Below are 15888 nucleotides of genomic sequence, written 5' to 3'. Positions count from 1 at the left end.
TCACAAAATTAGTTTGTCTAAAATACCTTCTTCTTTATTTCCTATTATAATATTTTCCAAAAAAAAAAAAAATTGTGTAGAAGTACAAATTTATAACCAAGAAAATTCACGCTCAAAATCCAATTGCTCAAACAGTAAGTTGATTGAATTTTAACCTTTTGAGAACAACCCATGATTTTTTATTTTTTAATATTGCTTTCTATCATTTACAAAGTTTTAATATGTTATATTACAGTTAATGATCCAAATATAACTTTTTATGTGATTAACATAGTATTTAAAATAATTTCATTAAATTTCTGTATTAGTATTATTATTATCCCCGAGGATCCTTCGGTACGAAGAAAGCCTACCAGCGCGCTTCTCACGCGCCTGTAATGGAGCTGGTGAAATCTTTGGGGGTATAATAGTTTTTGATTAATTTCCATCCCCTGATATAAATCAAAGTTTCGCTCTTAACAATTATTTTGCCCAGAAAAGCAAAATATTTTGTGGGTTGATCATAATTAGACTCTGAATTGAGGTGCTCTGTCATGGCGAAGCTTGATTCCTTCTTCAGCAAACGCTTTAATGCTGCCAAATGGTAATTCCTCATTTCTACTAATCTGAGCCATAATGTTTTGTGTTTTATTGGTGAATCGAGTTTTTATTCTCTTTAGGGTTTTTACACTGTGCAGCTTGTTGATTGTAGAGAGAATTGTGGAAACTTTATGGTCACGGATCTTGTAATCTATAATGTTGACGAGACGGGGAACACGTATTTCTTTGTTAGGTTTAATTTGAATCTAGTTTCCTTGGCCATATGATTTTAGAGGTTCTGTTGAATTTAGCACGATATAGTGATCGGTTATGAATGGTTGTGTGAATTTGCATTCTGATTGTTGTTTTCCCTTTTTATGTTCTGATTGGCAGTAAAACTCTGTTGAAACTTACTACCCCTCGAATAAAATTGCTGAGGAATCGAAGAGAGATGCAATTAAAGCAGATGCGCCGAGAACTTGCCAAGCTCCTTGAGACTGGCCAAGAAGCCACGGCTCGAATTCGGGTACTAATGTAAACTTTTTATCTCTGATGATCGTTTGTGCTGTTCAGTTGCTCGTGCAACAAGTGATGACGCATTGGTAGACTGCCAATTACTGGCTGGATAATGTTTTCCATTGTTTTTTTCCCTGTATAGGTTGAGCACATTATAAGAGAAGAAAAGATGATGGCTGCACAAGAAATAGTTGAGCTGTTTTGTGAGCTAATTTCTGTTCGTCTTCCAATTATTGAAGCCCAAAGGTTTATACTTTTTTGTCCCATTTATATCATTATTTTTTGTGTGTGGCCTTGTTTATTGAGCATTGATGTGAATAAAAAACTGCTCTTTTTTTCACCATTGAAAGAGAATTTATCATAAGGTCAAGGATAATCACCCGCTTTGAATAATAATCGCAAAATTGCATCATTTATTTAGTTGAACCTCAACTTACTATGGGCATGTTCACTTGCATTTGGCGCGACGGTACCTAATGTTTTACCTGCATCCATTACATGAGGGAATATAAACCCTTTTTGAACTTGAATATTTCACCATACATCTCAATTCACTCCATATTGTTACTAGTTTGGAACGGGGTAGTGAAGTCTAAAGTGATGAGCTTGAGTTTCACTCTTCTTTCATCATCTGGTAGAGGCTTCACTTTTCCTGGGACACCAATTATATATCGCATTATGCCATTATCTGCCGTCTGTTTGACTTGTCTTGTACCTAAACCTATTTGCATTGGCTGTTCAGGGAGTGTCCACTGGACTTGAAGGAAGCGATTTCTAGTGTGTGCTTTGCTGCACCAAGGTGCGCTGATCTTCCTGAGTTGTTACAAGCGCAAATACTGTTTGCTGGTAAATATGGTAAAGAATTTGTGGCTGCTGCAACTGAGCTTATGCCAGAGTCTGGTGTCAATCGGCAGGTTACACAAATTGTCCTATTGTTGTGTGTTATATAGGTTCAGCAGAGCTCTGTTTATCTCTCCTTTTGTCGGTTTAACATTTTTCAATGTTACAGCTGGTGGAGCTGTTATCTATTCGAGCACCTGCTCCAGATGTGAAACTGAAGCTGCTAAAAGAAATTGCTGAAGAGCACGAACTTGAGTGGGACCCAAGTGCGTCTGAACGTGAATTATTGAAGCCACATGAAGACTTGTTGGTAAGATTGGTCTTGTTTATTGATTCCACTTTTTATTGTCGTTATCTGATGTTTTGGCCTTTTTTAGAATGGACCGACACGCTTTGTCAGTGGTTCTAAATTACCCTTTCCGAAAGAGAAGGATGATGCGACGACCCATACTACTTCAGAAAATGCCATCTCCGAACATTCAGATTCTGATGAGGGATTTGGCATCATAGATTTTCCAGAAGTTCCAACACAGCCATTGCAGACAAACAAAGGCACTGCCTCAGCACCAGAGATGCTTCCTTTTCCTGCCTATGCTCTATATGAAATTGATGATCAAGAAGAAACAAAACCTTCTGATAATAATGATAGTCAACCACAGTTGAGACCAGAAGATGAGGTGCAAGAAAAACCAGTTGTAAAAGAAGGGCAATCACCAAATATTTCAGCTGGTTCAGTGGAAAATAAACAGTTTCAGCCAGTTTTATTTCCTCCTTTACAGCCATCATCATTTTCTGTCAGGGTATCTAATTTGCCTCCTACCATCACAAATTCCAAGGGTGATAATTTGTATTTACAGGATGTATTGGCTGCTGCTCAAGCAGCAGCTGAATCAGCTGAGCGTGCAGCTGCAGCAGCTCGGTCAGCAGCTAGCATTGCCCAGCTTCGAATCAGTGGTCTTGCCAAGAAGAACAGTGAAGATGGCTCTGTTTCTACTGTTGAGAACCCTTTTCATCTCAACAAATCCAAGTCAAGCGTGTTTGAAAATGTTGATTTTGATAAACAAAAGTCATTTGGGTTTTCTGACAGTCCCTTTTCTTCTCCGAGCCAAAATAACGGCTCTGAAAACTATCCCTCAACTCATCAGCTGATAGCTCATCGTTCATCTGATGTTTCAAAAGATGATTCCTCGTCAAGTGGCAGCCCTGTTCTCAATCATAAAACTGGCGATCACCAACCTCAGCGATTGCCTTCGATGGACGACGAGCCATATTTCTCATATCCAAACTTATTCATATCTCAAGCTTCAAATCTCAGCGCCCGTGCAGAATCATTTAAGGAATCCAAATGAACAGTGACATCTACTTCTCTGTTGCAGTTTCTGCTGTCACGTTTTTAATTCCGTGAATATTTTTTTCCCAGAGCACTGAGGGTTACTGAGATGGTTTATCAATATACATGATGTATTATGCATTTAAATTGCCTGCTGTAAAGTGATTGAGTTTTGTGTTGTGCTATATGGATTTTTAGTAAAGAAGTGGGCTTGTTGGATTTTTAGTAAAGAAGTGGGCTTGTGGCTGTCTAAATGAATACGCTTTGTTTAGGCGTCTGCATCTATGTATACTCACACTTGCGGAGTAAAATAATTTTTCGGCAGCAAACTATATCGCTTGCACTAATTAATATTTGTAAAATTCTACGTCCAAGAAGGTACGCTAGTTTTGCTAATTCATTTGATTTTAATTTGTGATATTGAGTGCTTTACTGGAGATAATAACTCCCCAATTTTTTTTTTTTTAAATTTCAGGTTCCTCTGCATGACATGTGATGTTCATGGTTGAAGGGAGACAAGAAAAAGTACGAGTTTAATTTTATTTATTTTAATCTTCTTCAAAAAGAATACGAAATTGATCTTTCCTCAAAGGAAGGTTAGGTATCGTACCTTTCAGCCAAATTAAATACAGCTAGAAAGTCTGGGGATTTTAAACGTTGATGTTTCTTGACTTGATTTGTTAACGCTACTTCTCTAGAATTTTCCAAAAATGTTAAATGTTTTAACATTTAATGTGAGAAGGGAAATGAGAGAATTCACGTGGTGACTCCAGCAGCATTTTGCATGTATGGAAATTCATTGAAGGCTATCTGTCTTAATTGCCTGCTGTGAACGTGATCTCTGTCAAAGTAAACATGATCTCTAATTTACTGTCTATTCTATTCTATTTCTATGCCTCCACTGACACGGTTGCTTCAATCATCTTCTCATATTCAACATTTATTTCTTTTATTATCTGATTTTTAAAATTATTTTTTCTGTTATTCAGTGGTAAATAGATATTTGCATGTCACACATTAATTTTGTCCGACACTTGAAATATTTAACATGATTCTTTTTCACTCATACACCTTATTCATTCATCACCATTAAGATCTAGCTCATTAGCATTAGCAGAGGTGATCTTGTACGTGCATGTGTTAGTGTATATGTGTTACCTTGATATAATTGTGGATATAGTAAATAACCGACTTTGAATTATTTTAGGTTGTATTTAGATCGATGTATTTCAAATTTATAGATTTCAAATGTATTTTTTTTGTAGATTTAGAGAAGTCACTTTAAATCCACCACTTTGATGTTTATATAGTGTTTCATGTTAGTGAATATGTATTTCAAGTTCACTCAATAAATGGAAACATTTAAAACTCATTCTACTTTGTATAACTAATGTGTAAATAAGTAAATTATGAATTTAAGATTTCATCAAACATTTTGTTGATAACAATAAAACTATAATCAAAATCCATTGATTTTCGAATTCATCCATCCAATATCATAAGATTCAATATCATAAGATGACGATAAGATGTATATATATGTGTGTGTGTGTATACATTCTTGTGGACTCTACAAAGCTCGTGACTCTCCTCAAAATTAAAGAGAGCCGAGTTTCATGTGAATTGCAACAGGTGTACTTTTTACGTTCATTAAATTTTGCTTCTCCCGTGTATATATTCTTACAAATACCCATCTTCAGTTTCCCAATACCCATCCCATTATAATATTTTCTCATCTCACTTAGCTAGTTTTTATAACCTATTACCTGAAATTATCTTCTTTTTTTTCTGATATATCTTTTCTAGCTTACACCAATCAAAATGGACAAATTGCCTAGTTTCTTTCACTCAATATTCCTAACATTTTCACTTCTCTCCTTCATTTTTGCTACATGTGGAAGCCTAAAACCTTATCATTGTAAGATCGAATTAGTTTACATATCGTTTCTTCTTATTTTGATTAGTTTCATTTTGTTGTGATGTTGATTTCATTGCTCCTTCGCTATAAATCATTGAGTTAGCAAAAGTTTGGGTATGAACATACAGAATAAGTTATCTTATATATATATATATATATATATATCAAATAAAATAAATCATGTCGCTAAAAAATTAATTATAACGTTTTGCTACTTTACTAAAATTTTAAATTCTCTTCACAGAGGACAATGTAGCTTAGATTTATTATCAAAATTTGAATCCTGGGTTATTTTCTCATATTCTAATAAATTGTTCATTGATTATTGTTGGAGACCAGTTAGCCACCATGGCATAGATACCTATCAGGACGACCAAAGCCGTGTGCACACTAAGGTATATTGCTACTAGACTTTTGGGCAATATTTTGTGAATTACGCTTGCAACTTTTGTCTACAAATGATTTATTAATTGTAATAATTTCAACAAAATTTCTGTGCGTATAAACTTTGCATAAAAAATTACACCATCATCGACGTCCTAAAAAAATTCAAAAATATAATATTAAGGTTTTTTCATTCGGGCTTCATCCCCCTATCCCGAATCTGGTGGTGTCATTGCAGGAGGCCGGTGAGATAGGTATGGAGCTGTATCCGACGGGATCGAGCCTACCGGATTGCTCACATGCATGCGGGCCATGCACACCGTGCCAAAGGGTGATGGTGAGCTTCAAGAAGTGCTCCGTCGAGTCATGCCCCATCGTCTACCGCTGCATGTGCAAAGGAAAATACTACCATGTCCCTTCCAATTAATTTAGAATTAATTAATATGTAGTATGATAGATTATGGGGGTTTCTTTTAATTTAAAGATTGTTCTTCATGGAGATGTAAATAGTGGATGCGCTCAAATTTTGGTTTTCTACTTCTTTATGTATGTGTTGGGCATTTTGCGTCATGTTTAGTGAGAAGAATCTAGTAACTTTGTTTGTTTAATTAATTAAGCATGTTTTAATTTGCAATCATTGTACGTTGGCAATGTTCCTTTTCCAGCCTTTCTTCGGTAAAACATGCTATTATTCTCAAGAATAATTAAAAAAAAAAGCTGGAGTATCAATAATTCAATATATTATATATGGAAGAATTTATGGAAGGAAAATAAAACTTGAAAATATATTTTGGCATAGCATAAGTGACAAAAAATATCCACCTAAAAAACAAGGTGCGAAACCCTCTGTAATTTTAAACCTATATTTGTTTTAACTGTTTTATTTTTTTTGGAAAAATAATAATTATGCTTTGTACAGGGAATGAAACGTATTTCACCCGGAAAATCTAAAAAAAAAAACAGTTTTTTTTATCCTTGGTGTATGAAGATTCATGAAGAATATAAAGCAAGGACAAGAAAATAAAAAGTGGAGATTATCAAAATTCATGGTCTCGAGTCTATCTGGAGTTGGGGTGCATGGCCATGTTACAGAACTCTTAGGCACATCATAAAAGAGTTAAAATATCCTGACCACAGATGCAAGTTCCACGCGGCATCACTATTTGCAATAATGAAACAACCAAATATTTTGGTAGTAGAGATTTAATTGTAATGTTAAGCTAAAGCTATTTGATTTATACATGGCTTAATTGCAAACTCAAAACGTAGCCATAATACTCATAGTTCAATAGCTAACATATAGTTCCATACAGTCTAATTAAGGACAATTACGGTTACTAATTAAGTCAGTATATATATAGCATTGAAATTATTCATCCTTACCAGGATGAACTGCTACCGAATTTTGTTCGGGAACATCCTTTATAATATCACACAGATCTCTGAGGACGAGCAGACCATAAGGAGCTTAAAGCACGCAGACCTTGAAAATGCTCCGCGAAAGCAACCAACCCTTTTGCTGCTTGTCGTGTCGTCAAGATTCGTGACATCTGTTGTAGACTTTGCTCCCGAAGATGGTCCGCCTGCCGCATCAGATAAAGCATCATCAAGATTCGGCTAATTAAGCTACTGTACAGCTAGAAGATTTGAGTCGTATGTATAGTTACTGTTGTACTAATAGTTGAATTTTGATATGGATTCGGTGGAAGTAGTACTCGATGTATGAATGTTTCGAGTGATTCCAACTTTTCAAGAGCAGAGCCCATTTGGTTGCTCATGTAGCTGCCGGGTGCCACGGCGAGAAAGGTGATGCTTTGCGACAGAGTTTGACGAAGCTTGTCCATACCTTGTGTGAGAGCCTCCTCAGCTTGCGAGCAAGAGTCTCTCAAGTTTGTCACGTTCACTCTTTGCAGATCGTCCAAAGGCTCTAGATGAGGAAATACAACCTGTTACAAGATTTTATTGACGATATATTAGTTCCTACTTCCAGCATATATATATATAGTTATTTTTTAGTAATCGATTTGGTTATAATTGGCAAAAAATATAAGAGAAAAACTACAAACTAAAGCAAATCATTGAGTGTATAAAAATAACTAATTAACATGTCACCCAATGAGACTTGCGTGGTATTATAAGTAAATTTCATCTTATAGACGCCAAATTTGGGACACGACCATGTTTTATGCTTATAAGAACAATATATGCACTTTATGCATGATATACATACGTCTTATAGACTAATTAACTATAAATCAAAATGGATTAGTTTTTTATATATCCAAAAGTAGAGAATGATTTGGTAATTGGGGAAGAAAAATTTACGTTAACAAGTTCCGATGGTTTGAAGCCTCCTATCCAGAGGAAGAATCTTTCGACGGATGTTCTCCACATACCGGAAACCAAGTAGAATGCATCGGCCCTGGCAGCAGCTCTTTTCATGCGAAAGAGATTGCAGTAATGATTAAGAACATTTTCTACTAGAATTTGGAGCTCTACATCAGCTATCGGTGTCTGCAGAAGATTTCTCAGTTCCAAGATTTTTCGGTCTTGCTCGTCAATCCAGCGCCCGTATTCCATCTCAAATGCACCAACTCCTACAAATGCATCACTGAAACATTGATATCCCTCTCATCGCATGCCGCATATAGTCACTAAAATGATCATGCCAATCCTATCGCTTATAGTGTTATAAAGTTTCACATTTCTCTTGTGATATCCGATCTGGGATAGGATATCACAATAATCCTAATGCAAAACAGTGAGAAAATATTGATATATGAGCGTCAATGAATACAATTATATAACTAATATAAAGTCGTACGTGCAATTGGTCGTTCAATTTTAAGTGGTCGTCCATGTATAGCTTAGCAAGACAACTCCCAAATCTAATTGGTTGGGAGCCTCAACATGAAAAATAGCTTTGTTTTAGGGAGGAAAAAGTGGTTTATTGTAGAATATATATGTTTATGAGCAAATTAAATAGAGGAGGAGGCCCCCTCATTTTTAATTTAAAATGAATTACAGGAGGCGACTATCTCAGCCACGCACATATTCCACCATACCTTCAATTATTATCATAAAGAAACCAATTAATTTGATACCTGAATTGACAGTTCCACAAAATGCCATATTAGTGGCAGCACCAGCGATAAGCAAACCCTGAAACATATACGAGTGCCGATTGAAATTTGAGACTGGCCGGAGATCATTTATATGATGCAAGCTAGCTCCATGCATATATACCAGCGATGAGCTCACCTGTTGCCTGGCTCGCCCAAGTTCTACCTCAAGCTGTGCTAGCTTCAAACGGCTTGTTTCGAGTTGCTGAACATAAGCCTGGCCGGATTAGTAGCAAACATAATTAGGACCAAGAAATATATTCAAACCGATTTCTCCATTCAAAAACTGTTACGGAAAGTTCAACAACATATGGTCCACGGCCACAAACCTTCTTGCGCAGTCGGCTTTTCTTGGCAGCCTCGCGATTTTGAGCCAATCTTCTTCGTATCTGCCATTAGCTAGCCTTTCAAGTCAATTTGTCCCTTTTCTTCACCTTTGTTAACTCAATTATTATACGTCGAAATTAACCATTTTTCTTAGTGGATTAGGTCCCTCACCTTTTCTGAGATGCCGTTAGACGCCTGATTATCTTCAGAATGCCCCCGTGATTTATCAGAAGCATATTGATCAGACTGCAATCACAAAATCAAATCAAACATCAGTATCTAAAAAATAACCCTATATCTGAAATTTCACATACTTGCGTACCTTGTCATCGATTTTGTGTTCGGTATCAATGATTGTTGCAGAAACACCAGTTCCAGGACTGCAGAGACTACTTTCAAAAGTAGGGTCATCCCACATACTAAGTTGGTGGAGAGGCAATTCATATATGCCGATCCTACTTAACGGGGCGAATTGAGTCGAATGAGAAGTCATGTTAATGATCTGAAACTGAACAAGGGACGATCGAAAAATTATTTGAAAACGGAATCCTTTTTAGCTAAATTATATATGCTGACTCGAGATCAAGATCAAGATCAGAACTTGAAATCTGTTTTTGCAGTTTGTAAGAAAATTAGCTAATGATCAAAAACAAGGAAAATTTTGACGGGGGTATTATACTTCACACCAGCTTGTTTCTCGATCTCCACAAATAGGAGAAAGTAAGGCAAATAATTGAAGTATGATACCTCGAGCTCAACTATCAATTCATAAATGAAATTAAAGGTAATATGCCCAAATGAAAAAAAGATGAATGGTAAAGAAAGCGACTCTTTCCCTAAGCTACCGTCAAATTCTTTTCTTTTCCTTTATTAATCCCACAAACTATGCATATATTTACGTTCAAAATTGGAATTCAAAACGTTAAAAAAAATTTATATGCATCCGCTGCTTAACTGGATAATGAAACGAATTCGAGGCATATACATGCATGTATTCTCCTTTTTAACCAGACATAGTGATCAGTCTTCTATGTTAAATTGAGACAACAAATTAGTTTAATAATATTGAGATAATTAGTAAATATATTATATATGTAGCCATTAACTGCATTAAAAAAAAGTATGCAAATGTACACTAACGTACGTTGCACATGAATCTTAATAAAGAATATATATATTATCACAACAAGTTGATAAGCCACTATATGTCATAAGGAAAAATAAAATTAAAAATAAAAACTTTAATTTGTTTCCCCTTTTATTTTTACTTTTTTTAAAAAAAATCTTGATTTGCTTCTTTCCTTTTCCTTTTCCTTTTTCTAGTTTATAATTATTTTTGTTTCTAGCGAAAAAGGAATGATCTCACTTCAGCAAGCCCATAAATAATGCTTAATATCACAACAATTTATTCTTTAATATCCTAAGTTGTTTTTGTTTTAAATGGAATTAAAATGGACAATAAATCTAGGTAATATTTTATTTTCGAGCTAGTATATGCGATGTGAATAAAAACAGATCGAAAATTTCGAATCAAACTCAAATTCAAATTAAAAATAATAAAAATTTGAGCTTCAAATATGTCTATTCAAATTCAAACTTACTGAAACTTTCTTAAATTTTGGCTCGATTTGATTTGTGTATTAATTTTGTTAATTGTCCCACATCGGTTAAATAAATAATCTGAAAGTTGTATATATGGACTTGAATAATTCTTCTTGAGCTAACTTTTGGAATTGAGTCAAGTCCAAATTAAACAATCATCCATATCTATCTTTCATATCTGTGATTTTGGCTCGATTTGATTCGGCCCTGCCTCAGATCTGTGATTTTACCACTTGTTCATCCTTTTGTTTTTGAACTTTGGCAGCATTTGCATTTCGGTTTCACTGAATTTCGTTGAGCATTTCTTTGATTTCTAGTCATCCCATTTTCAGATTCTCGGGATGTCGGGCACATTTTCAAGACAAATCTTTTATGGTTTTCCATTGCACTTTTGCTGCGCCCAAGATTATCTGGGGTGTTTTGTCGGTTCAATTTTTTTAACCTTTTGGGGCGTCGTTGAATGAAATCAATGAACTAGAAGCCAAAGTTTAACGCTCCCGGCGTCAATTGAAAGTATAACTTGAGGTGCGATCCATTGCATTTCGAGGAAAAGGATGTTTATGTTCCTAACTTTGTATATGCTTGAATTATTGATATATTTTGTAATTTGAATCTGTCTTTCTTTCATTCTCAAGATCTGGGCTTTGATTTCATTATTCGCAATAAGTAAATTTTTTCTTGTAAGTTGAGTATGTTATGTGGTTTGGGGAAAATTTATGTGCTGTTGGAAACTTTTTATGGGACCATTTACGTCAGTCAAGGTTCTTACATAGTATTCTTTGCCAAACTTGGAAATGTTCGATTTACATGTTAAAATGTTCTTATGGAGTTTACCTTTATTCTAAACTATATTCTGTCTGAGTTACGGTGTTTACTGATTAATATTTTCTGCTTTGAAAATATCATGTCCACTGGATTTTATGTTAAGTGAACTGATAGGATGAGGGTGAAATAAGCAAAGAATGTTTGAAACCCTGGCCGACTCATTTAGCTGATCAAACATCTCATTTATAAACATAATTATCAGGTGTTAAGGTATTTTGTCGGTTTTAACTTGTTTGATCTTGAGCTTTATTATGGTGGAGTTTTTTTTTCCAAATTATGGTGGATTTAATAATACAACAGTTGGATTTTGATTGCTGTTCTACATTGTTGTCAGAGCAGAGAAGTTATGAGATTTGTAGACCAGCACTTTGTGGGAAAAGTCAGAGATATTCTTTTCGATGTTCTCTCCATTATGCAGCTCCCTGCCCTTAGCTGTATATCAAAATCAACCACCTAGTCCTCTTGATGCTCAATTATTCATTCCACCAATACGCATAGAGAAATCCCATAGAATAGGAATCCAGTATATAGCCCATTACACTTACATATTGAATTTCCCTGATGTTTCCAAGAGCCCATCTTTCTTGACCCGTTCACATGCTCTCTACGCGTCTCCGGAAAATGTGGATGATAACTACAATGTGCTTATATACAAGACTAATCCAACTATTCAATCAATTGACTCCAGCACATTTGGCCATTGGCTTCAGTCTTGTTCTAATACTGATGAGGTTAGGAAAATGCATGCCTTGGTTGTTAAGAGCATGAGAGATCCTGTAGTTTATGTTAATAATAACTTGATCAGCATGTATGTGAAATTTGGGGATTTTGTGTCAGCTCGTGGGGTGTTTGATTATATGTTGGAGAGAAACGTTGTTTCCTGGACGGCAATGCTTAACGGATACCAGAGATATGGGATAAATGATGAAGCTTTGAGAATGTAATGTGAGTTTGTTACCAGTGGGTTCCTGGGAAACTCAAAGACATTCGTGTGCATGCTAAATTTGTGTAGCAAGACATTTGATTATGAACTTGGAAGGCAACCTCATGGTTGTTTAATAAAGACTCAGTTGGGTAGTTTAATCTTAAACAGCGCCATCTTGCATTTTTATGCTCAATGTGGTGATTTGGATGATGCTTTTCATGTATTTGAATTGAAAGACCGGATGTAATTTGTTGGACTTCAATAGTTACTGCTTATTCACAACACAGACGAGGGCAGGAGGCTTTTGCCATGTTTTCGAGAATGATATCCAATGGACTTGACCCAAATGAGTATACTGCTTCTAGCTTGTTGAATGCCTGTGGTGAAGAACAAGCACTGAAATTTGGTAGGCAATTACATGGAACCATTGTGAAGAATTCATATGATATGGATGTTTATGTTGGGACTTCACTGGTGGATATGTATGCGAAGTGTGGAGAAATCATGAACTCCAGAACACTCTTTTGGAATGAAATGGAAAAATGCTGTCACTTGGAAATCTATCATAGCAGGATATGCTCGTAATGGACATGGCGAGGATGCCATTAGACTATTCCGTATAATGGGAAGATTAAAGGTTTTGCAAACATCTTAACCATGGTTAGCATTCTCCGAGCTTGCGGTTTACTCTGTGCTTTGTCATTAGGAAAAGAAGTGCATGCACAGATTTTCAAGACCTTTTCACCAAGCAATATTTTCATAGGTAGTGCACTTGTGTGGCTTTATTGCAAATGTGGGTATTATGCGTCAGCATCTAAAGTTCTTCAATACCTGCCCGATAAAGATGTAGTTCCATGGACTGCAATGATTTCTGGTAGTTCTCTCCTTGGTCATGAGCACGAGGCCCTCGAGTACTTGAAGGAAATGTTGGGTGATGGCGTGGAACTCAATCCACATATTTGCTCGTCGGCGCTCAAGGCATGTGCTAAACTAGAAAATATTAACCAAGGGAGGATAATCCATTCCTCCATAAACAAGAGCCCTCAACGTGTTTGTGGGCAGTGCTTTAGTTCATATGTATTCTAAATGTGGGTATCTTTCGGATGCAGTTCAGGTCTTCGATAGTATGCCTGAGAAGAACTTGGTTTCCTGGAAGTCGATGATCGTAGCATATGCAAGGAATGGGGTTTGTGGTGAGGCTTTGAGGCTCATGTATCAAATGCAAACTGAGGGCATTGAGGTGGATGATTACATCCTCTTAACCGTTCTTTCTTCCGTTGGAGAATTTGAGCGGGACAAATATTTATCATTACAACATTGTTTGCAGTCATAAAGATCCTCTTTAAAGGGGTTTCGGGTAATCCATTCTGATTGACACTGTGTTACATGCATGGTTCCAAATGTAAACCTAAGATTTAGAGCTTGAGATGTTGAAAGATTTCACAACCTCGTAGCTTTAACTTTCCCAACGGAGACATTTTCTCACAGGTGGTTGGTTATGCACTCTCCTACAGTCAAAATATTTTGAATGAAGTAAGAATAGACTGATGAGAACAAAAGCCAGCTCAGGTTTCTTTTTTACCTCAAAACTTGTGAAGCTACTTGTATATATACACATAGATTCATGTTTTTTGCAGTTTGATTTGCTTAAATTATGTGTAGTTTTGGTGTGTTAGCCATGTTAGATAGAAGTATTTTTATTCCAACTTCCAATGTAGTATTCATTTATCACATTAAGAATTGTGTATGTTATAGGAAAAGATCTTATCCAGAAAATCTCCACCCATATCAGTGTACATCCACTAAAAAGAAAAATTTGAATGATTAATGGTTTGGGTCTTATCATCTGGTAATTTATTTCTGCTATTAAGTTGCATATTTTAAAACTTTGAGGCTTCAACATCATATGAAGCCCAAAATAATTTAGGAATGAAAGATTTAGATTTGAGGTAGATTTGAAGAAATAATGTGAAATGACTGTTGATTTCCAACTTTTTTGATATCAAACATGCACACGAAAGAACGCACATCTGTTCACAGTTAAATCTCTTTTTAGCAAATAATTCATCCGCTGTTTTAGATGCTTGAATGTCCATGTCTAATGCTGATTTCATATATAGGAAACATTTAGCCTGAAATAATCACCATCCCAAACAAGAATTGTTTTATTTGTCTTTAATGAGGTTCGAGTTGGTGTAGTAGGTGAATCATTTATCACAATATTAGAATATCGATTTTCCTAACCAACAATTTCTCGCTCAAAGTTTGCCTAATACGATCTACTTAGTCAATGTCAGATGTTTATTCAGTACACACCGAAAAATAATTAGAGTATCTTTATTAAAAATTTATTTGATTTAAATGTTATTATAAACTTTTCGAAAACTATAACTTGTGATGTGACATCCCAACCAAAATTTATTTAATCAGCCGTATTTAAATAAAAACACAAGGAAAAGTGAAAACTCAATATTCTCATATAATAAAACATTGCTATTCAAAATTAAACATTTTGTTGATTATTATATGCTCACCGACTTGTCTACATTCCTTGAATTCATACTGTAACCATTGATGGTAAATGGAAAATTGTACGGAGGTAAACGATTCAAATCAAATTAAATAATATTAGGTTTGAACTTGGCTCGTTTAAGATTGTTTGAGATCGAGCTCGATTCGAACTTCTATAATCAGGCTCGAGTTCGGTTTGTCTTGAAATTACTAAACTCGAGAAAAACTCGAGCTCGGCTAGTTAAAAACTCGTTTATCATGTTAATCAAGCCGAACTCGAGCTTGATTCATTAATAACTCGTGTATCATATTTAACAAGCCTAGTTTGAGCTCGGCTTATTTTTGAGCTTGTAAAGCATAGAATAGAGCTCAAGTTTGAGCTTAATTTGAGCTTATTAAAGATATAATTTTAAATCAATCGTAAAAATGTAAATTTATTTATAAATAATAAAAATGACAAAAATAATAACTAAAAAAAACATAAACTCGGTATATTATTGAACATATCAAAATAATACATTTAGCATCCAGATAACAAATATTCGTCATACACTGATATCACCATTTAAATAACATTGCAGTAATTTCACTCCTTTAATACTTTCATTGACATTAATGCTAATATTTTTGTTTGTCAACTTAACAAATGAGTCAAGTTCGAGCATACGAGTCACTTAAACAAGGCGAGGTCGAGAGCCTATTATCGAACATGTTTGTAAGCCCACGAGCCGAATATTCTTAAAATTGAGCTCGATTTGATCTAACAAGTCTCATTTACCATTGTTTTGTATATATGTTTAACCACAAGTTCTGATATTAAAATGTACTTACTAATAAAATATCAAAATTTACGTTCGCTTTTTTTTTATTAGATTTTAGTTAATAAAAAACTAATCGATCTAATCATGATTCATGCATGTGATCTTTCGGTTTTAGAAAAAGAAAATTTGACGTTTTTCTATATTGTTTTTTTTTTTTCATTTTCCACCATTATTCAATGTTAAAAAAAAACAGAGATCTACCCATTAAGTCAACACGAAAGGGGCCATCCAACACCCAAAAATATCCT

The 15888-nt window shown here is 35.1% G+C and overlaps 2 protein-coding genes and 1 pseudogene across 2 annotated transcripts; 2 read left to right on the top strand and 1 right to left on the bottom strand.

The window, feature by feature from the left end:
- Positions 1–327: 327 nt before the first annotated feature.
- On the top strand, positions 328–3410 carry LOC142555788 (uncharacterized). Its single transcript, XM_075666885.1, has 6 exons — positions 328–583; positions 913–1045; positions 1178–1281; positions 1778–1949; positions 2045–2185; positions 2253–3410. Exons 1-6 carry the CDS (start codon positions 534–536, stop codon positions 3222–3224), a joined length of 1572 nt encoding a protein of 523 aa, XP_075523000.1. The 5' UTR covers positions 328–533; the 3' UTR covers positions 3225–3410.
- A 3363-nt stretch (positions 3411–6773) lies between these two features.
- On the bottom strand, positions 6774–9713 carry LOC142555779 (transcription factor TGA1-like). The gene is made up of 8 exons (XM_075666875.1): positions 9279–9713; positions 9128–9202; positions 8959–9018; positions 8769–8846; positions 8612–8669; positions 7833–8104; positions 7223–7453; positions 6774–7090 (listed from the first exon to the last, which is right to left on the bottom strand). Exons 1-8 carry the CDS (start codon positions 9447–9449, stop codon positions 6938–6940), a joined length of 1098 nt encoding a protein of 365 aa, XP_075522990.1. The 5' UTR covers positions 9450–9713; the 3' UTR covers positions 6774–6937.
- A 1064-nt stretch (positions 9714–10777) lies between these two features.
- LOC142555772 (pentatricopeptide repeat-containing protein At4g18520, chloroplastic-like) lies at positions 10778–14068 on the top strand (annotated as a pseudogene).
- The last annotated feature ends 1820 nt before the right edge of the window (positions 14069–15888 follow it).

The sequence above is a fragment of the Primulina tabacum genome, chromosome 1 (genome assembly GCF_025594145.1).
Source record: "Primulina tabacum isolate GXHZ01 chromosome 1, ASM2559414v2, whole genome shotgun sequence".
NCBI lineage: Eukaryota > Viridiplantae > Streptophyta > Magnoliopsida > Lamiales > Gesneriaceae > Primulina > Primulina tabacum.
This window is presented reverse-complemented; position numbering and strand designations above follow the sequence as displayed.